The sequence below is a fragment of the Ischnura elegans genome, chromosome 10, assembly GCF_921293095.1.
Source record: "Ischnura elegans chromosome 10, ioIscEleg1.1, whole genome shotgun sequence".
Taxonomy (NCBI): Eukaryota; Metazoa; Arthropoda; class Insecta; order Odonata; family Coenagrionidae; genus Ischnura; species Ischnura elegans.
This window is the reverse complement of record NC_060255.1, coordinates 60,645,460-60,672,362: the sequence shown is the minus strand read 5'-3', so window position 1 is coordinate 60,672,362 and position 26,903 is coordinate 60,645,460. Positions and strand designations below refer to the sequence as shown.

The following is a 26,903-nucleotide window of genomic DNA, read 5'->3' as shown; positions in this document are numbered from 1 at the left end:
CCCGTAATCCCAGCCTTGATGAAGCATTTCTCAAAAATTGAGGATATTAATTCCTTCCACGAAAGGCACAGCCTGTGCATGGTCTGAAGGATGTTCCATGAGCACTTTTAATGTAGTTTTCACTATTCACTCTCCATAAAAATAATTCACTAGCTGCTTTCGATAATGCCTTTTGACCAAAGAAATAATTCCCTGGTCAAAGGGTTGTAATTTACGAGTAGTGTTTGGAGGGAAGTATACAACTTTTATATTTCTTAACATAATTCCTTCAACCTCTTATTTCACTGCCCAAGTTTTTTATTTGTGCAGCCTAGATATACAGTTTCTTCTATTTTTGCTCGGTTGTTTAAAATAGATGTCAGGGTGAATGATGGTATTCCAAAGGTCACTGCTACATCTTTCTTCTGCCTGCCCTCATTGATGGCTAGGAAAATTCCTCGGAATGTGGTAATGTCAAGCAGCCGCCTTGTTTTATTTGTCGATTCCATCGTCAGCTTATAATTAATTAAGTAATTTTCGTATGTTTTCATATTTTATGGCAAATAATTGAAAATACTCCTTATAATATATTTTAGAAAATTGATTTATCATTCTTATAACATATTATAACATTCTTGTTAAAGATTATAAAAAATAAATAAACACGTGACTATTGCAAAAAATAAACAAGAAACTGAGCGTAATTTGGAAATTTCGATGAATTCCCTTTCTCTAAAATACAATGCTCGTAGAGTTCCGCAGAAAAACTCTGTCAGGGGCACAAAGAAACGCTCGGTCTGCAAAATGACGTGATTTCCTTGTGAGAATGCTGGGCGAACTACTTCAGAATGCCGCGGCGACGGTAAAAAATTTCAGTGCTCTACCGCATATCAGCTAATTATTTGTCTCGTTCACCTAACATTGTCGCGCATGGAGTGATGTTCGTTCAGTATTGCTAGAAATTGACGTCCCGGACTCCCGATGGAAGTCAGATTTCGCGGCATAAATACGCACGCGAGACATATGACTGTCGCTCAGCACAATAAATTGTAAACTACGATCGTTCACGAAAAAATTACCAAGGCGGCAGTGAGAAAGTGCTACAGCGGGAAATATGGGAATAAAATAATTGCAAAACTGTATTTGATTTATTTCGAGTCGCAGTAAATTCATGAAATATTTTCATTTTAGAAATGGAAGTAGCAATGCGGTTGAGTAATTCTGTCTCCATGAATGGGAGTGAAGTTAGTTGAAATATTTCCGCCGGCAAGGGATTATAGGCTGCGCTGGTCGCCTCTTCTATTAACTGAACATAGTATGTAAGCATTTACAGGAAAATAAAGCCATAAGTAATAGATAGCGAGTGCTATCGCGCAATTTTTACCATGATTCGAGAGAAAACGATGCGTTCTGTCTTCATTTAGTGTCACTTAAAATGATTAGGATAGTTCGTTGCCTTTTTCTTATTTACTGTTAGGTATGCTCTCATATGGAACAAAATGGCCCTAGCTAATGGTTAACGTGAAAATTACAGTAAAGGTGTAAAAGAGAAGAATAAGCGTGAAACATTTATCGCTGAAAATGTCATTCCATGTTCGTTATCGCGGCCTCATTAATGGCCTCTAATTGTCTCGGTACGAAATGCGGAGGTAGTTAGGCCGTCACGGGGGTCTCTCGTTGCTATGATATGTAGAGGTTTTACGATATAAAGAGGTTCACTATAGAGAGGTTTGCTTATAAATTTACATGTAAATCTGACGGGACCAGAGGGTTGGTACGATGTATAGAGGTTTACGATGTAAAGAGGTTCACTACATAGAGGTTTTACTGTATGTACTCACATTCAAAGCCTCTGTTGCCTTCTTATCCCCCTTGTTCATGGGCGTAGCACCCTTAGCCTCTTCTTTCTTCCCCTCCTTGCCCTTCCCTTTCTGCATATCACCCTTGGGCGTTGGCTGCTGCTGTTGTGGCTTCCCTTTCTTCTTTTTCTTCGAGTCAACTGCCACCTCCATTGCATCGTCACCTGAAAACAACAACATACATCTTCATAAAACAGGCCGCCCAGCAGATGATCATAAGAAAATTACCTTAAATTTCAGGTTTCATTATTTTGATCACTACCTTCTGATTAGACCGAAGGATTTGAAATGAAGTACAGTGGAACTTGGTTAGTACGTTTCTGAAGGGACCACGAAAAATGAACGTACTAACCAGGAAAACGTACTAACGAGGAAAGTAAATAAAACCAGTCGGGGTTATTGCAATCAGTGAAAAAGTCGTCATAATTACAATTACTATCGGTAGTTCTCATAGGATCGCCTTCCTGAACTCTTTTCACATTTAAAATCAAGAAAATGAGCGCTACCATGAAAAACAATACCATGTGAATAGAAATCGCAATTTTTCATGGATATCCCGGAGACGATTTCATGATTACGGCGTCTATCTCCCGTGATTTATCCTATATCTATTTACAGAACGAGGACGAGTGAAGCTCAGACAAGCGAAGACAAGTCATTTTTCTTTCTCACAGCGTACTCGGAGAATATAACAACAACCCGGAGTAAGTCAACTGGTTTTTTAAACATCATAAAAATCGGGCAAAATTATATTGACTTTCAAATTACGGCAACAGCCGTAGACATTCGCTTCTGGAATGATACCATTTCGATTGTAAAATCGATCGATATATCGACTGATGACACGCAAGATTATTAGATTACGACGTAATTACAAGAAAATTTTATATTAAACAGTTGAAATTTACTTTCAAAATTTGTCTAATGTCGTCTGCTTTCGTTCCGAGATCAATTATTTTTAAGCTAAGCTTCGCGTGGAGATCCTGAGGATCGTCTGCTCCCGCAACAGTAGTCAAGTAAATACGCACGACGTCGAGTTTATGGAACAGTACTGCTTTAGATAATGTGGAAATTGTCTGACTCATTTCTTCATCATGATAACTCGTGCAATAGCAACAATTGCCCATTCACGAACTTTGTGCGCAGCAGTGGGCACTCCCAAGCGCTCCAAAGGCAACAGAAGGTGAGGAGCTCGGGGTGGGGAAAATTGGGGCTTCTTATTGGTTGTAGTTTTTCATAGTCAGACATTCCCGAAAAATGGCCGCATTTTATTTTTCATCACGTCACAAGAATTCAGAAATGCATTTGGATAAATTACGGTAGAAGAAAGAGATGTGGAATGAATGGAAGAATGTTAATGACTAATGATAATAAATTAAATCATGAATTCAGACGTTTGCGACCCTTAAGAAGACACTAGAGAACGAATTGCGGGTTGCGTCACGGCAAGCAATTGAGCGTACTAACCAGGAAAGCGCAATTTTTTCAAACGTACTAACCAAATTCTTTTACCTGTATTTTGTTCGGATGGTACCGGGACCGAGGGAAATCGCCGTACTAAGGAGGAAAACGTACTAAGGAGGAACGTACTAACCAAGTTCCACTGTACATAAAATGTGCTGGAAATTGGTTTAAAAATTGAGAGGTTGAGTTTTTCGCACATATCAACCGCTCCTAGTCACAAAATGGTATCTCAGGAAATCATTCCATCAAGGTGTACCTTGAATTTTTAATCTAGAAAATCATTCCTAAAATTTGAGCCATTTATGTAATTTTGTCCATTTTGGACAGGTATTCTGACATGATTTCATCTTGTTTCAAGATACTGTCATATTTTACAAGTGAGGCAGCACATTTCTCTGTGTTTACAGTCCACTTATAGCTTCTCTCACATATGGTGGTCCCAATGGTCCCAGAAAGGCTATCGCCAGAAAGCCTTTCTGGGACCTGGGGGTAGGCATGAACCTTTCAGGCCCCAATCAGGCCCCCGGGCATAGATGTTCATGTCCACTAATTTGCAGACAAAACCAGACACATAAGGCCAATATAGTGCTTTCTTTCGGTGGTATGGCAAAAAAGGACCCTTCTGATGATGGATTGAAGAGTTAACTGTCCATCTTGAAAGTTGGGGAACATGTATTCAATACGATTTGACCACTGGATTTTCATTGCATTATGCATTTTGTCACAACAGCACATACTACTTCATAAGGCAATTACTTAACCATTTAAAATTATCAATTATGTTTTTTTCATTAATTTGGGCAAAAAATCAAATTTTCAGATTAACTTTAAAAACATAAATCGAAAGATGATAAATTGAAAATAAATTTTGAATTTAAATTTCCAAACCGTAAGCATGATCCCTAATATTTGGTGATAATGCCCCCAACACCCCCCTTTCTAGTTGTTAGGTGCCACAATTGTGAGGCCGCCAACTCCAACATTGCCCCTAAGGCTCGAACACCCTTGCCGTTATCACATTACCAGGACAATGGTCACTCTCACATAACAGCTGAATGCATGCTCACTGGGCAATGTGGGAAAGTACCATAAAATTTTACCCACTTTCACTGATAACAAGTTTTCAAACTTTGTACCTTGCCTCTCTTAAGGATAACAGTGCATATGAATGAGTTATGAAGTGTTAAGTCTGCAATGATCCTACCAGATTTGGATTTCAGGGAAACTTGTAAAAATATATATTAATCTTTGCTGTGCTATGGTGAGTCGCAAGAATTCTATGAATTGGGTAAGTTTTCACTTGATGCTGCATGCAAATAAAGGAGATTCCTCCGGAACAAAGTGAATTTTTGAGAGCTGGACATTATATTTTCTACCGTTTAAAGCTGCACAGCACACTGCCAATGCTCTGAACTTACTGCTTTCGTCCTCGCTGTCACTGCTGTCTCCACCTGCCATCAGTTGAGAATCATCCTCTGCGGACTCCTCCTCCTCTGATGATTCTTCATCAATCTCAAAATCCTCATCATCCTCATCCGAGTCTTCCTCTGCGAACATAAGAAGCAAAAAAGTCACCAAAGAGTTCATCCCCAAAAACATATGAGAAGAGAAACAATCAATTCATGAGGTGATTATTTTACTTGGTTCCACTAGCCTCCAAAATTAATTTTTAACACGTTGCATATGGATGGCGAGAATTCTCGTCATTTTTTTCCCGAACGTTCCGGATGGATGACAAAGATTCTAGTCATTTAGGTGCGTCAACCTAAACAATTTTAAAGCATACAATACGTATTCCTTAGTACGTTTTCAGTTGTTCGTTATTCATAATGACTTGATGCATCATAACGTTTGATTGGGTAAAGTTATATTCTAAACATTAGTTTTTTAACCATGTTTAAACCAAAGGCATTACGCCCTAATAGACACACATTTCCAAATCCGCGTTCCTAGGAATTTAAATACCCCGGTACACAACATGTTAACAGTCTGAAAGTAGATGTATTCAAGAAAAAAATTGTCATTATAAGTGTAGTTCATTCAAAGAAAATGAAAAAGTGCAGTTCAATAGTAGCAATACATGAATGATCTGCTCAATTACAATGAGCTGAGTATTTACAGACAAGAAACGTATTAAAAGAGGAAATTCTTCAACAAATAGCAGTACTTTTCACAACAATACAGATGCATTAACATCAGCCACAACACAAAGAGATTCTGCATAGACAAAAAATAAAGGTCCAAATTGGAGACAATCATACACATTAGATTCAGCTATTGTGATTTTAAAAAATCTGAGGATGCTATGGCATGTAGGAGAAATTTCCATACCACACTCATGAACATATGGTAGTTCAAATATTGATTAAAATTGTTCAATTTGAATTTTAAAAATAATGTGAATGAAACCAATCAACCCAGACTGATCCATACAAAAATTCTCAATCAGGCTTCTGTTACCAAGCACACACTAAACCAAGTGGATAGAATGGATCATCAAAGCAATTCAAAGCAACTTACCACCAACAGATGAATCCAATTTGGGTTTCTTATTTTTAGATGACTTTTCCTCTATTCCCCTCTTCATTGCTTTGGAGGCCAATATTTTCAGCCTCTCCTTAGCATCTGAAATGAAAAAAAAACAATATTGAACACCACGTCTCATTTGGAAAATGCTCCCACCTCATGGAAACTACAGGCAGTAGTCCAAGAAGGAGTTATTGATCATTATGTTGGCAATAGGCGCTAGAGCTGCAATGGCAGGATTATTTATCATCTACTACAAATATGTCCCCCACACTACATATAGGTGTTTAAGGTAGTCCACGTTCGGGGTTCCCACTCTACCTAAAAAATGAAATTTATAGTTTTTTTCCAGATTTTCACGTGTTTTTTCAGGTTTTCACTGTGTTATTGTCTTCAAATTCACGGTCCGTTAATAAGCCAACAGTAAAACAATCACCGGCTGTTATTAACTAAAAATTAACGTATGCAACAGTGAATGTAAATGCAACAATGAAAAGTGATCTGTTATGATATCACCTATCGTTTGCAAAATTCAGGGCTGACTGAAGGCCCAACCCAACCGCGCTCTTGCCCTGACACCGAATACCATGGCCTCCTTTAATATGCGAATGCCCTTAGGACCTTCCTCCCAGAGCAGAGGAAGAGTGATTAAGAACAAGAATTATTGGAAGAGATAAAGGAGGAATTAAAAGGAGCATGGGGAGGAGATGCTAATTCGCATATCGGAAGTTTCACAGAGTGTTAGGAGAGTTACCATAAATTATATGCACACGAGGCACAGAAGAAATGGAGGCCAAGAGCATGATTGGGGACTGAGGGGAGGCTGACCACAGCAATTCCCACATGAGAGGAGCCAGGAGCTAAGGGATTTCCAGCAAATCATTGGTCCCAACAAAGAGGCTAATCCAATACATAGTAAAAGGAACATTATTACAAAATTGTTCAATTCTGTTCCAGTAGTAACAAAAAGAAATTTATTACAAAGTTCCATGAATAAGCTACTGCATTTAGGAGGACATCCAGTGTGCTACATTATAATCAATGCACTACATTTAAGTTCTCATGCACTGCACCCAAGAGCGTCAATTACGGTTCTTTCTTCAATAGGAGATACTTCAGTATCATTGTAGCACCATATAATTGTTTAATTCCTGTAGCATCATGGTGACCCACTCATTACTGCTCTTCAATTGGCTGTGTAGCAACTCTTCAAACAAATGTTCAATTTAAAACTTGCGGAGAATTGGACATTCGAAAAACTCTAGCTTGCCCGAAATTTCAAATTTGGTGCCTTTGGTGTTAGTTGATGTGCCCCAGGTGGGGTGTAGAGGAACTCACAATTTTGGCAAAGTCTGAATCAATTAATCCGAAGAGAAGTTAAGAACAGTCCAGAGTTTTGCCTGTTCTTCCTAAAACTTTTTTGACTACGACATTAAAGTAATAATTTTGCACCAAGTGCCCCCCTCCAATAAAATTATCTCTTAATTTCCACATAATCCAGCCTACATTCAGTGGCAGAGCCAGGGGGGGGGGGGAGTCACAGGGGTCATGACAAACCCAAATTCAATCAAACATTTTCAATTTTAATTAGTTTTTGTATCCTATTGAAGGAGTGAAGGGAGTGCATGTGCAAATGCATGGCAACAAGTCCCAAACGTGAGAAGAAATTTGAGTTTTATTTATTGTAGCGCATAGCACTCCCAGGAAAAATTTTGACACGGGCGATTGCTTATCTCTCTTCAGGGTATTCCATACTCCCCCAACCCAGGTCATGATCACCCAAATTTTATGCAGAATCTGCCCCTTCATTGTCAATGCTACACTCATATTAAAGTTATCTCACCTTCTTCTTCTTCCTCATCCTCCTCTTCGTCATCCTCACTCTCCTGATCACTCATCATGCCAGGAAAGTCATCACCAATTATGAGATAGCCTGAAAAGTGTAAATTATATCAATAAGGAGTTTATCTCACCACTACATAATGCAAAAAATACACTTTTCACCAACACTGTAAAATGATGCTTTGACATCGTAGACTACACAAGTTTGATAAGCGATATACGAAGTAAAGTAAATGAGAATTCAATCCAATTGTTTTCAGCTAAAAACTACCTCCAGCTTTTAAAATGATGTTAGAGCCATTTCTGTGCAAATAAGTGATTAGACTAATTACAAAAGTCATTTGTTATAGACTCAAAATGTAAGTGCCAAGCCTCCATGTAATTGATGTGGATAAACAAAAATGATGTTTTACCAGCAATAATCACATTTCCTATCTTAAGACAAGAACTGCCATTGGAGCATTTGTAAAAATGTGGATTTTCAACAGCAAATTTCAGAAATTTTTAGCACAAAAAGCCCAGCAGATGTGCCATTGAGGAAATGAAGCACAATTAGGAGGATATTTTACAAGCTTTTCATGAATATGGCATATTTACAACACACCAACGTTTCGATCTAAAATGATGAGCATGCACTTACAATATAAGATGTCCACCATGCATCAAATAAAAATAGGCTGAGATTTCCAGGTTATCCAGAGGAAATTCTTTGCTTACCAGGGAGCTTTGTGCCCCTAAACCAAATATTAATGCTGAACAATTAACAAAAGGTGAAAATTACTCACCAGAAGATAAGTGGTCAAGTCATTTTAACAGTGCGCAGCATCTTATATTAAGTATAATCATGCTGGTTTAAATTTGAATTAGTAGCAGGGAATCAAAATCTAATTCCCATATGACTAATCCAAAAATCAAGCATTGCTATTGAGAAGATATTTAGTAGAAAAAGTTAACAGTGATTTAAGAGATTTTATAACACAACAAAAAAGATTCAAGACCTGACTATCCCTATCCAGAAATGTAAATGCTTTTGACTGCAAAAATGCACCATGTACAAACCCTGTAGTCGAACATCAACATGTTTCCATTGCCATTAAGAGAGCTAAAAATTTTCATAATTTAATTATGGCATAATAATGTTTCACATCTTATTACAATTATATTTAACTACATCAAAAGAAATACAAATTTACACGCCAGAAATTAATGCTTTCATAATAAATATCATCATGCTGAGATTAACCAAGCTCCCCCAATATATGAATGTCAATATTCTACTTTTAAGCCTATAACACGTTACGAGCAAGTGATTCAAACAGTTAACAACTTTACTTACGACTTGGATACGTCAAAAAATTTTGAATGGGAATATCTTAAAATGCAACAGAATAATTCTTTCGGGCATGTTTAAAAAATACTAGTTACGTCTGGAAGTTTAAGACTCTTCTAAATGAACACTGGTGTCGAAGAGACTAGAGGAATATTTACTTGTACACCACAACTCGGCTATCTTAGAGAGACAACATTTGAGCCCAAATAATAACGAGATCAAGCAAGGTTTCCAAGGTAAAAAAGTGCTTCCATCTCCACGGGTACGCTTAGGGCCTTTGCCTAGGCCGTTTTGCAGGCTGGGTTTGAACCACTAAATGACAATACATAATATAAAAATTGACATTTAACCATAGACGCTGAGGACAGCAGTGAATATTACATTTAGTGTTTTAAACATTAAGAAATTTCTAAATACAAATTCGGGTTACTTAAATCCAAATCAACAAACTACGTTTCTACTGCAATCTAGCCTTGCGGTATTCAAAAAGCCTTCCAATTTCAAGGTAACACGACCATCTTACTAAAGGCAAATTTTTACAGCGTCTACGCCGCAACTTCTATAGAATATACAACCGTATGCTCTGGACACGCATTCGAACGCAACTCAATCAGATTTCAACCCTGAATCACGATACCTACTTCAATGTGTTACTGCGGGCTTTAACTCGTGTAGATCCAGAAGTGGTATCAACGAGTATTACCAATGCTACTTAACTCATTATCTTTACTTACCAGTTAGGTGAATGCTTGCCTTTCCTTTCGAGTAAAAGGATATTTCATCCCCTATTTGAAAATTGAGGTCTAGGGCCTGCTGAATGTATTTGTTTTTTGATAAGTTACACAATATAAGCTTCTCATCTCCGACTTCCAGCATAACTGAGGTCACTTCATTATCTAAATAAAGAAAAAAATGTAATTAACAATAAATTCACCGAATCAACAAACTCCAGACAGCTAAAACAATTCTAATTCACCTCCTGTCTCCAAGTCCATACAAGCCATTGACACGTGGAATGATTTGCTAACGACTTGCGTATACCGCTTATTAGGTTCAATGACAAGTGCTGCAAAAAATAAGGTCTGCATTAGAAAAATCCCTAAACACTGATACAAGCATGCGGTCGAGACTTTTTATCACATGTGCCGACCGAGGCAGGCTAATAACACGATTACAAGATTCTCAACTTGAAACGTACGCTTACTGACAGTAAATTCACCTACTCTGACCATTCATTAATGAATAAACTAATTAAGTTGACCCTGCCACACGTAACAACAGAAATACGACCATGCTTTCTTGTATTCAAGATCACATGGCGGCATCATTATTAACCGACATTTTAACTCACATAGACATTACGGACTTTTTACTCACCCCAAAACATTTTGATAAAGTTGATAAGATTTAGACAATGATATATAAACTATAAAAACACTAATTAAACAGAGTTGGAATAAAAGTTTCAGTTCAGCCGGGTCTCAGCGCACTTGACGGTATGAGTACGCGCCAACGAGGGACAGGAGGAAATAAATTGAATAATTTGAAGGCAGTGGTGTTTCCGGTGGGCTCCGTGAGGAAACATTTGACGAACTAAATTTCTCTCGTCACCAGATGTCTCTGACGCGGTTTCGTTCATTTCAACTGCGAACCGGGCATGAACACACATAATAATAATTATTTATACATTATTATAATATTAATATACGTTCATTATAATATTAAAATATGTTCATGTAACCGGTTAAGCTTGTTCCAAAGATATTATAATTGCAAAAAAGTGATAAAATTTGTTGCCACCGATATTATAACGCTCATGGCTCTGCTTTGAACTGTTATAAATAAGATTCCAAGGAAGCCCTCTCCTTCGTACCTTTTTTTGTCTTTTCATTATCTATTCTTACTTAATATTTGATTCGATATGAAAAAGAGTTCCCGCGTGAGTTTTGGCAACGGCAGTTTGCTTTACATTGCTCACTGATTCCGTAAGGACCACAATTTTGAAATGGGTTGGAAACATCCAAAACTCCAATACAAGTATTTATTAATGGCTGTCAACAATATATGCGTACAATATCAGGGTATTTCGTCTGGATTAAAAGACGCCAACGGTTGCATCCTCACTGTGTTGCTCTATTCCAGTTATAGTTTTTATCTTTATTCATCATCATTCCACGTAGCCACGGGGGAAGCTTCCGGGTTACAACCCCCTTCATTGCCCTACGGTGTTTTCCATACACCCCGGAAGGGCCCCGGACTCACCATTTCAAAATCCTGGCGGCGCTGCTGTCTTTCTTACAATGATTCTTATTATAATGGAAAGGGGGTGGATTGTATTACGACGGACGATATATCATGAACGCTTAGAGATAGGTCAAAACAAGCAGAAAATCGGCCCTAAAGACTTTACTTTTACGTTTTACATTTAAATAGCATTTTTTCTGCTCCAAAAAACTCAATAGGGTAGTTTCCTTCATCAAAGAAAACGAAAGGCATTGATTGCGATTCGTTACCCACCATTAGTGTATTCATAATATACAAATTATTTTGTTTTAGAAATACCGGGTTAGACGAATGGCAATGGTCCATTTTTATCCTCATTTGAAAAGGGCCAGATTGGCGCCCATGCAATGCCACTCCACGTGACGTCACAGGGACCTAGTTTCTATAGGAGAAGATAGGAGTTATACATCGTCTGAGGTTACCAATGCATGCATGAGGCGCAGAGCTCAGGGAAATATGTCTTAAAAATCACTTATTAAAAGTGGCTAAGGTCGGAAAGTTTTCCTCGTTTGATAAGTTATTAATAATCCTTATTTAAGCCAAGCGCTACCAGCCAGCAGGGTACTAGGCTACCCGCCAGCAGCCTGCGTCGTATCAGCGCAAAGCCTCGCCTCAAGGTCACCTCGCAGGGCGGCAACGGGAACCAGAAATACGTCACGCGGAGAGAATTCCCGGCATTCATACTTACGCGTCGCGTTTTCGCGCGCTTGAAATTTTTCACTTTTCATTTAATCGCGAAAAATAGATATCGTCATTTAAAAATCTAAAAGCGTGAAATACGTACTCCAGGAGTAATAATCTTTCGATTTAGGCAATAAAAAAATAATAGGATACCACCCTATTGAGGGTCCCCAGTACTTAGGGCCCTTGGGGCACGGGTTGCCGTTATTTTAAAGTAACGAAATTTTAACACGTGAATACAAACCTAATTTGGATCATTTTGAGACTAGGAAAACATAACTTTTCGCAATTCTGAAAAATAAGGGCCGGCCTAACGCTCATGCTACGTAGTCACCAGTGGCGGACCTATGGGGGAGGGCTAAAAGGGGCTATAGCCCCCTCTGGAATATCCAATTTACACTAGATGGAAAGGTAATTTTGTTCGGATCCCCACTACTGCTGGGAGGTAACCTCCCTCTTAGCTCCCCTTTTTCCTATCTTGGATCCGCCACTGGTTGTCATATTGAAGTGAAATAGCTGTTTCATATACACACCGAAAGTTGTTACGTACTCGAAACATGGCACGGTATTTTCATTACAAATTTTCTAGAAACTTTGTGCCACCAAAAATAGATGCATTTAAATAGGTAATTTAAATTGTGAAATAACATAAACATGATTTATCAAATAAACGGTTATTTACTATTATATTGATGACAGAGACGGTATTGCAAACTCACGATTCTAATAAATGAATTCTCTTTCAAACCTAATAATATTCATTCTGATACAATGGCAGCGTTCGCCCTACACTGCTGCGTTTCTCTATAAGTTGTTAGACCGCGCGCTTGCGTTCAGTGACCAGTCGCACGATCATCACATAACTTTATTGACCCTACCATCATAACATGCTAACTCTGGTCGGTGAGAAATCACAGAGCGCTCAGCAGAATGTAATCGTTTCGGCTGAACAAGACCATAGCTATTGATCAGTATAATATCAACGTACGCCGTCGCCCAACATTGATTTAAGCCGGCCCGCGCGTATTGCAGTAATTACCAGTCCAACCGCCAGGTAGCACTAATCAGCCCCAATCGCCTCAATTTGTCAACACTGGAAATTCCCATTGTTTCCATTGGTTTCTATCGGTTTATTTGAAAATATTCGAGGTTTCCGTCTTTGCAAGGTGGTAATTGAAGCCACCATAGCGTGCGATAATTGTAGTCAAGCGTATTATTCGATTATTTAAAGAAATTGTGTTGAATTTCGTTGAGAAGTCGTAAAACCGATAATGACTCAGATTTCTATGATTGACAGGTAATCATAGATCCTATACTCTTGACTGAAATTATCTAGTATTGTCGTTTTTTGTTAGATGTATTGTGAGAATTTTCCAGGTGGAGGTAATTAAACAGTCATTCCTTCATCCTGGTCCATAAAATGAATTATCTTTATGCTTGTGTTTTTTCTTCAAATCGAAATTATTTGCTTAGAAAGTGGCCTTGGTAATGGTAATCAGCTAATGTTAATGTGATGTGCTAATGTGCCCTCTGATTACTATTGTGATGTTGGTTCTTGGTGTCCATAGTTAAGGTGGTTAAGGTATTTGTTTACGATTTTGCCCTGTGGTAGCACTAAGGTCGTTCGAATCGCTTTCAGTTTGCGGTGTGCGTTGCCTGTCATCGACGGTATCAGCTCTCCAAAATTTCCTTTGCTGCTGGATCGCATTGCCTTGAAATTAGAAGATGGCATTACCAAATCCAAGGTATTCAGTGACGAAGAGGAGGAGAAGTTAGTCGTTTCTCTCGGCGTTAAAAAAGAAGATCTCGCCCTGTTATTGGAATCCTCTGTGTACATTTTCGAGCAGGTAGAATAGCATCTAGTAGGTGTTGGCATCTCAGGTGAAAGGCAGATATAGCCGTGTATTTCCCATACTTTCAGGCCGCATTCCTCATGATAAAGCCAGCCATACTGTCTCGGCAGTTGCAGAACTTTGATATGAGCAGAGAAAAAGCTGAAGATTATGCAACCGCTTGGGGAAACCATGCCAAAAATATCGTTGATAGATTACGGAAAAGTTACCCTCACAACTGCGAGGTAATTAATAATTATTGTTTGTCTAATGGTGAATTATGTTTTATTGTTTTAAGCCTTTTCTAATATTTCTCTTTATTTTGTAGCTACAGGACGTTAGCTGGTCTCTGAATCTTCAAATGACTTCCAAAGGCCATTCGAAGCAGAAGCTCCCTGCGGCAATGTTGACCTTTCAAATAAGTGATTGTGAAGGCTACAAGAATAGCTGCATAGAATTTAATCATGAAGAATTGTTTCGTTTTTATAAAAAAATTTATTCTATTCAGTCACAGTTAGATTCCCTGCGGTAGTCGTGAAGCGCCTTGAGCTCATAGACTCCAGAGTTTTGTTGCTAGAGCTCAGCACCACTCGGCAATATCTTCCTGCTGTTGTTGTTATTTGTTGTTACTGTTTTCAGTTGTCTGTGGTGCTATGGTGACACTTTTCCGGGTAAATTATTGTGGTTAGGTATAACTTGTATAAATTAATAAATAATGTTTTTCTTTAAAAATCATTTATTAAAATTTTACGACGAAGTAGAAGATGGCAATCAACAAACGAATTCGGCTATGAATGGGACAACGCCGCGGAAAAGGTTGGGCCTGAGTGATGTGAATAGTATAGGCTATCCAATGGATAGGGATACGAGGAAAAGTCGCATGGGACTATTTCATGGCCACAGCAAGATTCAGGTACACACGTTTCGTTATGCTCATTCCTCATTTAATGTTTTCTTTTATTGGCTTGTTATCCTAAGTCGATCGGCGTAGCTAGTGTTGAGCCAGAACTATTGATAGTATGTTATATTTTGAATGAAAATCTCCTAATTGGAAGTTAATTGCTGTGCATATTTTGTTAATCACTGTTTTGTTGATTATCGCAATCTATTATTCATAAGAAGTCAATACTGCCAATTGCTGTAAATGCAATATTTTCTTAATTCTAAAGGCATGTTTACATGGTACATTAGTTCTTACAAGTCAATATATGAATGTGATACTGAACATCAAAATGCGCCATCACCCAGCTTGTGCTAATGCATGGACAGAAAATTGAACCTGTTCTAATTTAATGTTCACGTTCCATTCTGGTCCTCAAAAATCTTTCATGCAATCAGGCATTAAACTCGTACATTATGTAAATAAATCCAACAGGCTGATTCTACAAGCCCGCTGATGTTGTACACAAAGCAGTCTACTTAGAGTTAAGAGCATAATGTGAAATAACTGACAGCTCAATATGAAATCCTATTATATTACCATTGTACTCTCCTATGTTAAAATAAAACCTAGTTGATTGAAAAAGTAAACAATTCTATATAAATGTCTAAAGGTGTACCTGTTGGAGTCATGCTTAAAAATGGTTTTCTGAAATATTTCCTATTTTGTTGGAACCTAACTTTAATTCTTGATAGAAATTATTTTTGTGTGTGAATCCAACAACTTTTCTGTTCTTAGGGAAAGTTTAAGTGAAATTTCTCACATTCCGGTAAGAAGTAGAACAGCATGTGCGTTGGTATCAGCAAAGCTGAGCTGGCATCGGAGCAAATTTACAATGAAAATCAATTTAGGGTAGTACACACTACGAAAGATGTGCAAATGCAACCCAACCAAGCTGATTGATGTGCCACTATATTTATGGTCCTAACTCCAATCTTGTTGCTGTAATCATCCTAGGGAGGCATTTTTTGGTAATTACAATATGGACTTGGCCCAAAAATAGTACTAACATTGCTAATAAAATCAACTGATTTGGGTGTTACTTGGTGGAACGATGAAATGTTCATGGTGAAACAAAACACAGTACTATTCCACGAAGTTTGTGGGTTTTGTTTCACCATAGACCAAAAATAGTAGCCCTAGAAAAAAAGGTCAAGAAGCTACGTGTGGTCAAATTAAGAGGAGAAGAAGGTATTGTTGAAATTATAGGGATGGGAAGAAGACTTATACCTTGACTCCATTGGAGAGGTCAAGTAAAAGAGGGGAATGCTGGAGCTGCAGAAGGCAGAATGCAGTGGAGGCTGATGATAAGCACAAAGCAATTCCGCTTTGTGCCGCAACAAGAAATATAATAGGAAGTAAGATATTCCCTGTCAGCCAAGTGATGTATTTCCATTAATTATGAGAGTCATTTATGAGGGAAGGGGTTAGCCGAATCTCACCCAATCTTTAGGCCTGTTTAAACAATACATTGTCACGTATGAGTTAACGACTGTTTGCATGAATGATTTTTGTGGCACAGAACATGTACAAATGTATGAACCAAATGAGAAAAAGGTTCTATTTTCTGTACACGCATTTGCAGAAGTTGAGTGGTTACACGGTACATTTTTGTGTGCATTCACATGTTCATACATTTAGACATTTAAAATACATACTGTACTGTGTAAACAGGCCTTTAAGGGAAAGGGTGGGGGTTTTGGCAAATATCACATGATTTTTTTTGCAAGAAACTGTGTGAAATTGCAAACTAGTATGTCTGAAGGTTTTTGTATGATTTTCTCACAATGAATGTAGAGTGCACTCTTAGTTGTTTTAAGTAATGGTATTACATATTCATGAATTGTGGCACATTATTGTGGGAATTCATATTATTGATAAAATGAGACACCACATTATTTCATGAAAATTATTTTTGCACAATGTATTTTGTTGTCATTACAACATTCCTACATTAAATATTTGTTCAATTTCTCATTTTAGAAGTTAAAAAAGTAATTAGGCTGCATCGTAATAAATATGATGTAATCAAGCTCAAATTAAAGTATCTAAACGAAAAAGAAGCATCACACAAAAGGAGAGGGGCACTCTATCCCTTTCCCTCTAACTGGAAGTTTGGACCAAAGGAGCAAGGGAATGCACTGCGTCAGAGGTGGCAGTAGTGCGGCGAAGGGGGGTTTTGGGAGATAAAACCCCCCCAGAGCTCAGGGAAATTTTGAAATTTGATCTATGTTACTTAACTGGTTTAATATTATGTACTTATAGACAAGTGTAAGGATAAATAAAATATCCCTCAGGAAGCCTTAAAACCATTTATCTTAAAAATTTTCTGGGGAAGGGCCCCCACACCTCTCGCTTACCCTGGCCGGTATTCCGTACCCTCTGGCCTTCCAGTATTAGTTGCACCTAAACCACCACCCCTTAGTCTTAATTCCTGGCTGTACCCCTGAAAGGTGGTAGTGGTTAGACGAACCAGTCCACTAGGCAGTCTAGACTAGACTATGCCAGCAACCGACTGAGAGCATTTAGGAGCCCTTTTTCCTAACACTAGATCAACTTCACCATGAGAATTCAATGAAGTCCTTTGAAACTATCAAAATTCAATTGCGAATGGTTAAAAAAGATCCCAAGCAGCTTAGCGATGTGTAACTTCTATAAATATTTATGTATATCCATACCACCGAAAACAGCTCATGTTGGCCTTTCCATTGTTTTTTCAAAAGTTCACAATTACACAAGCGTTAATAATTATACCCTGGATTGGGGCAACCTACCCCGGCAGGAGACGAACCTGTCACTTCTTGTTTAAGAGGCAAGGACTTAACCCTGCCTCCGAGGCCAGCAATATTTTTTTTATCGGCTAAGTGAATTTTACTAGTTAATGATTTTGACCAAAAACAGGCATTACGTACATAGTGATACTACTGAAATGCAAAAAAAGAATTTTGCCATTGATTTCAGAAACCTCCTTGGTATGCTTATATGAAAAAAGTTAACTGCCCAATGTTCAGCCCGTGACTATACCTACATATAATTTTACCAAATAATATTTACACATATTTTCATCATTTACCAATGATATCAGATTTTTATTTATTGGGTAATTTTTTTATATCACCTAAGACAGGGGTCTCCTAACTTCTCACTGTAAGGGCCAGAATATATATCTCCCATATTTATGCAGGCCGAAGGAATAAAGGTTAAAAAAAAGCAAATCTGTGCAAGTAATTTGATTTCTTCAAAAATTAGAGCATAAAATGAAAAAAATTGAAAAATATCTTGTGGGAAAAAAATCAGGGTAAACTAAGTAGATTCCTGCCTTTATTTAATGCAACCAAATTAAAGTGACAAATGACACTGTCCTTTAGTCTTCAAAATTTCATTAAAATAAGGTTTTAGATTACATGAGCTAATTGCAAGTAAACACACAGGAATTTGTTTAGTGGGCCAGATGAAATTATGTGACCCAGGAGCCATAATTTGGAGATCCCTGACCTAAGGGATAAAGGTAGTATGTATAGGTGAACTACAATTGATATCTTTTAGATATTAAAATTTTATATGATGCTGCTCTAGAACAGAGAGCATGGAGTAGCAATTTTTACCAATGATAGACAAGGATAACTATGAGAATTCAATGGAATCCTTCGAAAGACTAAAAATTGTATTGATGAAGATTAAAAAAAAAGAAGGTTCAGCCAATTAAAACCAAGTATGTATGTACCTGCCTGATTGTTTCATTAAGCAAATATAAATCCAAAATTGACTCTTCTTGGTTTAACCACTGGTTGTCTGATTAGATTACCCAAAAGTATTGAAAGATACAGTATCTTATGCACCCACTCCAAATGAGACCCCCCCCCCCCCCCAATGCTTTCCCTCACCAAAAATGTTTTCTAGCTATGGCTAATGTTTAGCATGATGTATGTAATTATATCATGTAGCACATATTATGTGGAATATAAAAAGCACTTTTATTTCTCTTCAATCGTATGGTGACCTTAGAAATCTTTTAATCACCTCAGTGTTTTTTCTAAAGGGCAAGTCTCGAAAGTAAGTTTTCAGTTTGACATGGGTAGCTGTTTAGGTGGGTATGTTATAAATATTTCAATTATGTTGTGATGACAAATAGAACAATGAAATAAAATACGAGAGCTCTAAAAAATGCTTGCCTTATCACTCAGACTGTGGAGAATGACAAGGCTGAAGAACCAGTGGCAATGCTGCCTGCTGCTCTGGTTGAAGCGCTGGTTGGTGTCAGAGAGGAAAAAATTCATGACCTGGAAAGTGTTATATCTTCCATTCGAGAAAAGTATGAACAAGCTAAATTGATGTATTCAGCAAATTTAAGGATCTACTGGAGCTTAGGAGGAACTAGAGGAGAAAAATCACTGGGAAACAACTGCAAAAAAGTAAGCCACCACAAGAGCTTCACATGTATTTCAATGCCTTCACTTAGCTAAAGCACTGATTTCTAAGAATCATGCATCCATGGCTGTGTTGCACAATGGACAGTGGGCTGGTTACAGACTCGGGAAAGTGATTTGTACGGAAGCATCTAAAAACAGTGTGATGTTGGGAACTACTTTGTCTGACACCTCAACACCCAGTCGTGCAAAAGCTGCCTGGGAGGCAACTGCTATATGTGTACAATTGCACAGTGGCACAGAGGTCCCATGAAGGCAACTGGAACATGTTGAAACCATTAGTCATAATACAGCCACAGATGCATGCTTCTAAGAAACCAGGGCTTAGATTAGACTGAATTGCTGGGAGGGGCTTATCAGGCATTCCACCTTGAGGACCAGTGTGAGCCATGTGTGCAGGTGCACTTAAATGATTTTGGAGGATGAGAAAAACTTCACATTAAAAAAATAGGAAATAATCTAAAATTAAATTTGAAAAAATTATACTCAATACACATCTCAGACAATAATATGTATAATAACCTTTGACATATAGTACAATAGTTAGCTTCTGCAGTTTTGGCATCACTGCACTGATAAATGGATCTATGGAATAAATTCATTAGCTGGAAAAAAGGGTAAAATATTTTTAGCAGGCATTTTGAGTTGCTATAAGACATTAAGAATTTCAATATTCAATAATGTAATTTCAGTCAAAACTTATGGTGAGATTAATACATGTATGAGTTTGAGGAAAAAAATATTTGATTCATCTCAATCAATCAAAAAGTATTTGATCCAGCTCTAGTTATTTATACTGAGAAAATGATGTACCAATGGAAAGGCAACTTGCCCAAAGCAAATTACAATTTGTGAAAGCCTTACAAATGGAATTAAAATTGGTTTTTCTTCAATTTAATCTAGCATGCAATCAGTCAAAGAATAATCTTGTAACTCACCTGGCAGCAAAATGCTGCAAGATAGGGGAATTGTAGCAGTTGTGGACAAATTACTCTCAATTATCTGAGCCATTTTGAGTCGATTCAATCTATGCCTTTAATATGTACAAAGTGAGCATGATGATTGGGAGGCAACAAAGCTCTGTAAATTGAATAACTAAAGTCATTTTCCCTGTAGCTCTATCGACCACCAAGTGCTCCAACCTTGCAATGGGGCCGGAGAAAGCAACTTGCCTCTCTCCTAGAAACCAAAAGCAGTGCAGTACAAACATGGAGAATGTCCCGAGAAGACCCCTTCTCAGTAAGTTGACCCTCGAACATACTCTCTCTTTGACATTAATTCATACCAATCTCACTAGAAATGCATAACAAGTAAGAATGCACCAATGTGACATAAGAATGATGTCACATTGGTGCATTTACTGAACTCCCTCACTCAGTAATTCAGCCCGAAGGTTGGTAAATTCAAAAAGCCAATGGTTTGGCAAATTTATTCACCATATTCAGGGCTAACTACGCAAAACAAATCAGGACCATTGGAAAAATAACTGTTGTGTGTCCTTAACTTGATCTTCAAGATCCTCAATTCCATCCAAAACTGTCAAGAATGTCTTTCTTTTCTGAATTTCTGATATCCTTCCGGCTCTATATGTATCCACTACCAACTCCACATATACATATACCAGTTCTCAGATTATTGTATGCCAGTTCAGTACAGTCAGTGATGGAGTTGAAGAGGTTATAGTTCAAGTTAAGGCCAAACTTAACTTATCTCTCCAGTGTTTCTGTTTTGTTTAGTATAGTTAGTCCTGAAGATGGTGAATGAATTCACCATCCTGAAACATCACCTTTGTGTTGAATAAAAAGTTTTTTCTTAAACCAAACTCCAAAAAGACCCAACATTATATTTAATATAAAAGTGGTTGATGAGAACGTTGTTAATGTAAATCATGATTAAAATTACAGGAGTTCAGGCAAACAAAAGTAAAGAAAAGCACGTTGCGCTCCCCCAGGAATGACTTGGAAGTGCAGCTGTGGGTGTGGATGGACGAGGCGGATGATATGCAGGGGAAACTAATGGAGATGAAAACGGATCGGGACAGCTTGAAAGAAGAATTGCAGAGCTCATTGGAAAAAGAAAAAATCTTGGAGAGTCTACTGAATACTCTCAAAATCAATGAGGTTGGTAAGACTCTTTACTTTTCATGCTACCCCTCATGAATCACAAAGATGGTGAAATTTCTCAAAAAGAAAACATCTCTCATCAAAGCACTGCATGGTGTGACAAATGCAACAAGGAGCAAAAACAGATATCCAAAAATTATGAGGAATTTTCCACCGTACACAATTGAATTAAAAATATCAACACCCTTTTAAAGCATTGCATATGACAAGTGACCTTGCTCACAGTTATGTGCAGATGTTATTGTTCACAGTCATGCAGATGAAGGGTGAGATTCACTCTGAAAAAATCACTTGCCTTGGCTGAGATTTGAAACAGAATCTCCCAATTGCTGGTCAGACATGCTACCAGATACACCCCCAAGCCATTTTTCTCCAAGGCAAATTTAAGACTGGACTGTAGGGTTTTTTGCTTAGGCAGCAGCATGACATCCATCTCTTGCACCACTAAGTGAACTTGATGCATAATCACCTAGCCCTTTTGCACCATGGGGATGAGTACAAAGCAATCCATTTATTCTCAATATTTGCCCTCTAGAGGATTAGTATTCAGAATTTATTAATTTGATAGATTATACTATTGTGAACATAAATTTTGGTTGACAACCTAATTATAACTTTTGCACTGTGAAATCAGACTCCTGAACTGTCAGCAACCCAAGTGGCAACTAGTGTAATTCCATTTAAGTGCCCTGTGGGGGACAACACATCTGGTGGCCTACTCGAGAATCCTCCATTTCCATACATACTATTCATATCTAGGAGTATCATTGGGGCTATCTCATAGCAACATCACTGTAGCTTTAGTGAAATGATACTTATAAAGGAATTTTCACCCTGCATCTAATCATTTTGAAGACCTCACAACAAACACCAATCAAGAAAGTGCTGTAATTTCTTTGATTAATTAAAGTTACCAACATGATTTTTTTAGGCAAAAGAAAAAATACGCACATTGAAAATTAAAGAAGAAATGGAGAAGGCGTGTAAATGCCTGGAGGAGTGCAAGACGAAATATGAGCAAGCATTGCTTTCCAAAGAAGAAGAGCTGAGTGATCTCAGCAAAACACTCGCTGTCCAAGCAGAAACATTGAGGAAACTGCAAGACACATGCGACGAACTACAGGTCAAAAACGAACACTTGGAGAAAAATAGGAAAGAAAAGGAGCAACTGCTTATAAAACTCGAAATACTGGATGATCAGCTGCAAGAACGACAGATAATCATGGAGACAGTGATGGAAGATGCAAACCAAAAGATGGAGTGGCTGGCTCAAGCAAAAGAGAACTTCAAAGAGCAGGTGGAGAGGTGGCAGAGAGAGGCAAACTGCATTAGAGAGGAGATTGCTGGAGTGGAGAGGGAGCGGGATAACGCTGAAGGTGAAGCAAAGAGGTTGGAGAGTGAGGTGGTGGAGCTGGAGGCCAGGTGCAGGGTGCTGCAGGAGGAAGTAGCATCTACCCAATGGGAGGTGCAGGCTGGGAGGGAGCGTATGGCACTCATGAGGGAGCAGTGTTCCCAGGAAGTGAGGGCCCGGGAGGAGGCAGAGCGGATGATGGAGCAGGAGGCGGAGAGGATGCAGGGTGCAGTTCAGTGCCTCGAGGGAGAGCTGCAGGAGCAGAGACAGAGGTCAGAGGGTCTGGCACAACAGCTGGAGGAGGAGAGACTCAAGACAGAAGGTCTGATGGAAGATTTGGAGAGGGAGAGGACTGAGAGGGGCCGACTGGAGGACACATTGCAGGAACAGAGGAAGGAAGAGGAATTGAACTGCGACTTACTACAAGGGGAGAAACAGAATCTGCTAGCACAGTTGGAATCGGAAGTTTCAGTGAGGCAAAACCTAGAAATGGAGGTGAAGGCTTTGAAGGATGATTTGTCAACAGAGAGGGTTTCGCTGCAAAAGACAAGAGCCATGCTGAACAAAGAGATCCTCAAAAACGAGGAAGCCAATCGACTTCTAAGTGAGTCCATGTCAGAGGTCTTGAAGAAGGAGCGCACAATAAAAATGTTGAGGGGAGATTCGACGTCAAAGGAAAAGAGTCTCCTTCAGATGAAATTCAAGTATGAATCTCTACACAACAAAAAGCAAAATGGAGAAGATTTCCTTGAAGAGTACAGGGCTGAGAGATTGAAACGTGAGGAGTTAACCAAAGCACATGAGAGCCTGATGAATCAGCTGACAGAGGTGAAAAAACATTGTGATTTGATGAGGAGAGATTTGATGTCAAAGGAAGAGAGTCTCCTTCAGATGAAACAAAAGTATGAATCTATACAGAACAAAAAGCAAAATAGTGAAGATTTTCTTGAAGAGTACAGGACTGAGAGATTGAAATGTGAGGAGTTAATCAAAGCACATGATAGCGTGATGAATCAGCTGACAGAGGTGAAAAAGCGTTGTGATTTGATGGAGAAGACTCACACTGCCAGCAGGAACAGTTTGGAGGCAAAGATCATTGAACTGCAAGAGGAGCTGAGGTCAAAAAACTTGAGGATGATTCGGGAAGACATCCTCAAGCAAATTTTTAAGAGGAGAATATTAGCACTGGAAGAGGGTGTGGATAAGGAGACGAATGCTTTGCAAGGGAGATTGACTCACATAGGGGAGGAGAATGTGATGCTCAGGGAACAGTTGTCGAGGGAACGACAGTCCCTCAAGGAACAAATGCAAGCGATAGAGACACAGTACCAAACACAAGTGATCTCGCTGGAGAGACAGAACAAGGAGCTGGCTGAGAGCACGGCGTGTTTGCAACAGAGGCTGGAAGAGCAATGTCGTACAATCGAGGTGTCCCTGCGTTCCCGGTGTACTAACCTAGAGGAGCAGAATACAGAGCTGAAGGCCAAAGTATCCCGAGGTGAAGAGCAGGTTCAGGAGCTGAGTGCCTTGGTTGAGGCTGAGCGATGCAAACAGGTGCAGGTCAAGAAAAAGTTTGAGGCGCTGGGGAAGGAGCATGAGGCATGGAAGCAGGAGGCAGAGGTCCGGTGGGGCAAGGAACGGGAGCAGCTGCTGAAGGACCGGCAGCACCTCAGTGAGGACCTTGAGTTCCTAGTGGGACAGGGGGGAGCGGGCGACAGGCGGACCCCAGTGAAGGAGGCAGAGGAGCGGCTACAGGGAATGCAGGAGTACCACCAAAGGGTGCTGGGTGCTGTGTGCACCAGGAATGTGGCACGGGAAGCGGCCATCAAGCAAGCGGCCAAACTGGAAGTGGCCAAGGTGAGGGAGGAGATGGAACAGGCCTGGCAGCGGAGGGTGCAGGAGAGGAGGGTGCAGACAAGGGACCAGGAGGTGCAAGCAGAAATTGGGGAGGGGGAGGAGGGGAGGCACCGGGAGGGAAGTGTGGGGAAGGATGCTGCTCTGAGGATTGCAACCAGATATATACCAGAAGTGGCACCGAGGGATGAGATCTCACGAGAGAACATCAGAGTCACGAAGTCTGATGGAAGGTTTGCCATGGGAGGAAAAAACAATTATCATTCGCCCAAACAAAATGTGGAGGCACATCTCAGGCAATATTTTAACCATGTGAAAAATAACTTTAAAAATGAGGTAAGCTTGGGAGTTGTTCACAAAGGAGTTGTACTGGACGGGAGGAAAGATAATTTGGCAAGGAGAGTGGCCAAGAAGGAGAGCAGCAGCAAGTGGCAGCCAGCGGCGAGGGAAGCTAGGGAGCCCACGCCTCCCAGTGATGGACCAGGCAAAGGGGTGAAGCCAGCAACAGTTCGGAGGGAGAAGACAATGGGTGGGAGTTTGGTGCAAAAGGTGGAATTTCCTAAACCCAGAAGTCTCCAAGAGAAGTCAAGAAGAGATCAAAAACCAGCTTCAAGAACAGTTTTGATTGAAAATATTCCAATAAAAGTGACGTTAAGGCCAAAAAGTGCAGGGAAACCAAAATGTTAATGATCACCGTAAAAGTGGTCTTTTATGTAATGTATCAGTACAGGTGAAATAAACTGTCTGTTCCTTTTGAAATGAAATCCTATTGCTATTAAAATAATGCCTACAAGTTTTGACATTATGTATATACTACACTTGAAGTGTGAAATTCCATAGAGGAAAAATCATTTGTCTTGGCTGGGATTCGTGCCTGGATCCACCGAATTCACAGTAGGTTTTTACTACTTGAACTACTAAGACACCATCTTTCTCTGCGGAGTATTTTAGGCCTTTGCCAAGCCAAATCATAATAATTAATTATGAAGTTGTAGACAATGCTAATTTGCACCACCTTAATGCTTCTTATTTATGCCCTCTTATAGACTAAAAAGAGAGGTACATGAAATTTGTACCGCACAGAATTAGTTGCAGCTTTGCTGAGGACGTAATTACTTGTTTGGGTCATCACAGGTTCAAATAACTAATTCAGGGAAATGCTATACTTTTTAGTACGAAGTCTGTGTAGTGCAATGCGGTTAGGCTACATTCACTATAGGTTCAGCCATTTCAGGGTAAAAAACCGAATATGACCAGGAATACAGTGTTGGAACTTTTACACTTTGCTGAGGCAAATTAACCATCAAAGATAGTACTATTTATTGTTCAATGACTCTGTAACAATTAGCAATCACTCCTTGATAAATTCCATTCAGTGAGCCATGAAGCAGTGTGCAAAGAGAGTAAAGATCACTTAAAACTCCTCAATCTGATGCTACTTCATCAAAAAAAAATAACTTTGACTGCATAACAATAGTGTTGTGATTAATGTGTCACCTGGTGCCAAAGTCAAACTTATGCAACCAGTTAGTAATTTTTTTCTAAAGTAGAAAAAGAAGACACAAGTTATTCAGCACATTTGATCAAGACCTTCAATCAGTATGAGAAGAGGTGTGCAGAGATGATGAAACTATTGATAAATATTGAAAATTGATCCTTGCAAAGAAATGCTATTCAAGCTTGTTGAAGAAGAAGAAAAAGATTGAAAATTACATTTAAAAAATAAACAGCATCGCGAAGCAAGTGAATCTTATCGCTGTGTGGCCTTTCACTAATACAAGAGTTATAGTGCTCAGCCTGGCATGAAAGATAGCTCATGTCAAAGGGACATTCATGCAACAACCCCCAAGTTCTCAAATGCTTTCACATGATTTCGTCCCTAAGAATGAGTCATTCCTAAAGCAAGAATGGCAAAGTTTTTGTTAATTTAGTCACAAAGATACTACTGGCTAATGTAAAAAAAATCCTCATTCAAAAAGTTTTCACCAGAATATTATTCTCATTTTTGAGTTGTGTCTGAATCAAAATGATGGCTTTTCAAAATTGAGAGCATTATGTTGGTGTATTTTCTTTGCGCTCAATTGTTGGAACACCTCATCATAAATAAGATGTTTTTTTCTTCAGATATTGCTTTCACATGTATTTTTACCAGTAGCGTAACCATGAGAGGGATGGCAGGATAGATCCCCCCAAAACCTCAGAGAAATAAAATTTAAAAAAATGACTATTGTCTAGTTTTGACGTCTATTAACTCCAACTGTTTACAGTTCAATTTTAGTGCCAAAATGATATAAATTCCAGGCATGTTGTTATTCAAAATTTTATCACATTTTCCCGAGAGAGGGAGGGGTCACCACCCATGGCCATCCCATCCCCCCAAGTCATATCCCTAATTACACCACTGATTTTTAC

At 38.9% G+C, this 26,903-nt stretch overlaps 2 protein-coding genes across 2 annotated transcripts in view; one reads left to right on the top strand and one right to left on the bottom strand.

The window, feature by feature from the left end:
• LOC124166670 (46 kDa FK506-binding nuclear protein) overlaps positions 1 to 10,553 on the bottom strand; it is a 30,074-nt gene extending 19,521 nt beyond the window's left edge. Inside the window, exons 1-7 of the mRNA XM_046544304.1 lie at positions 10,378 to 10,553; positions 9,977 to 10,066; positions 9,735 to 9,896; positions 7,672 to 7,761; positions 5,823 to 5,927; positions 4,721 to 4,849; positions 1,821 to 2,002 (exon numbers count right to left, since the gene is read on the bottom strand). Coding sequence (XP_046400260.1) covers positions 1,821 to 2,002; positions 4,721 to 4,849; positions 5,823 to 5,927; positions 7,672 to 7,761; positions 9,735 to 9,896; positions 9,977 to 10,066; positions 10,378 to 10,387 — 768 coding nt within the window. The 5' untranslated portion in view covers positions 10,388 to 10,553. The remainder of the gene's footprint in view (positions 1 to 1,820; positions 2,003 to 4,720; positions 4,850 to 5,822; positions 5,928 to 7,671; positions 7,762 to 9,734; positions 9,897 to 9,976; positions 10,067 to 10,377) is intronic.
• A 2,474-nt stretch (positions 10,554 to 13,027) lies between these two features.
• Positions 13,028 to 25,255, top strand: LOC124166591 (trichohyalin-like). Its single transcript, XM_046544169.1, has 8 exons — positions 13,028 to 13,261; positions 13,604 to 13,811; positions 13,886 to 14,041; positions 14,125 to 14,709; positions 18,921 to 19,148; positions 20,280 to 20,402; positions 21,068 to 21,283; positions 22,218 to 25,255. The coding sequence occupies exons 4-8, from the start codon at positions 14,512 to 14,514 to the stop codon at positions 25,176 to 25,178; spliced, it is 3,726 nt and encodes a 1,241-aa protein (XP_046400125.1). The 5' UTR covers positions 13,028 to 13,261; positions 13,604 to 13,811; positions 13,886 to 14,041; positions 14,125 to 14,511; the 3' UTR covers positions 25,179 to 25,255.
• The last annotated feature ends 1,648 nt before the right edge of the window (positions 25,256 to 26,903 follow it).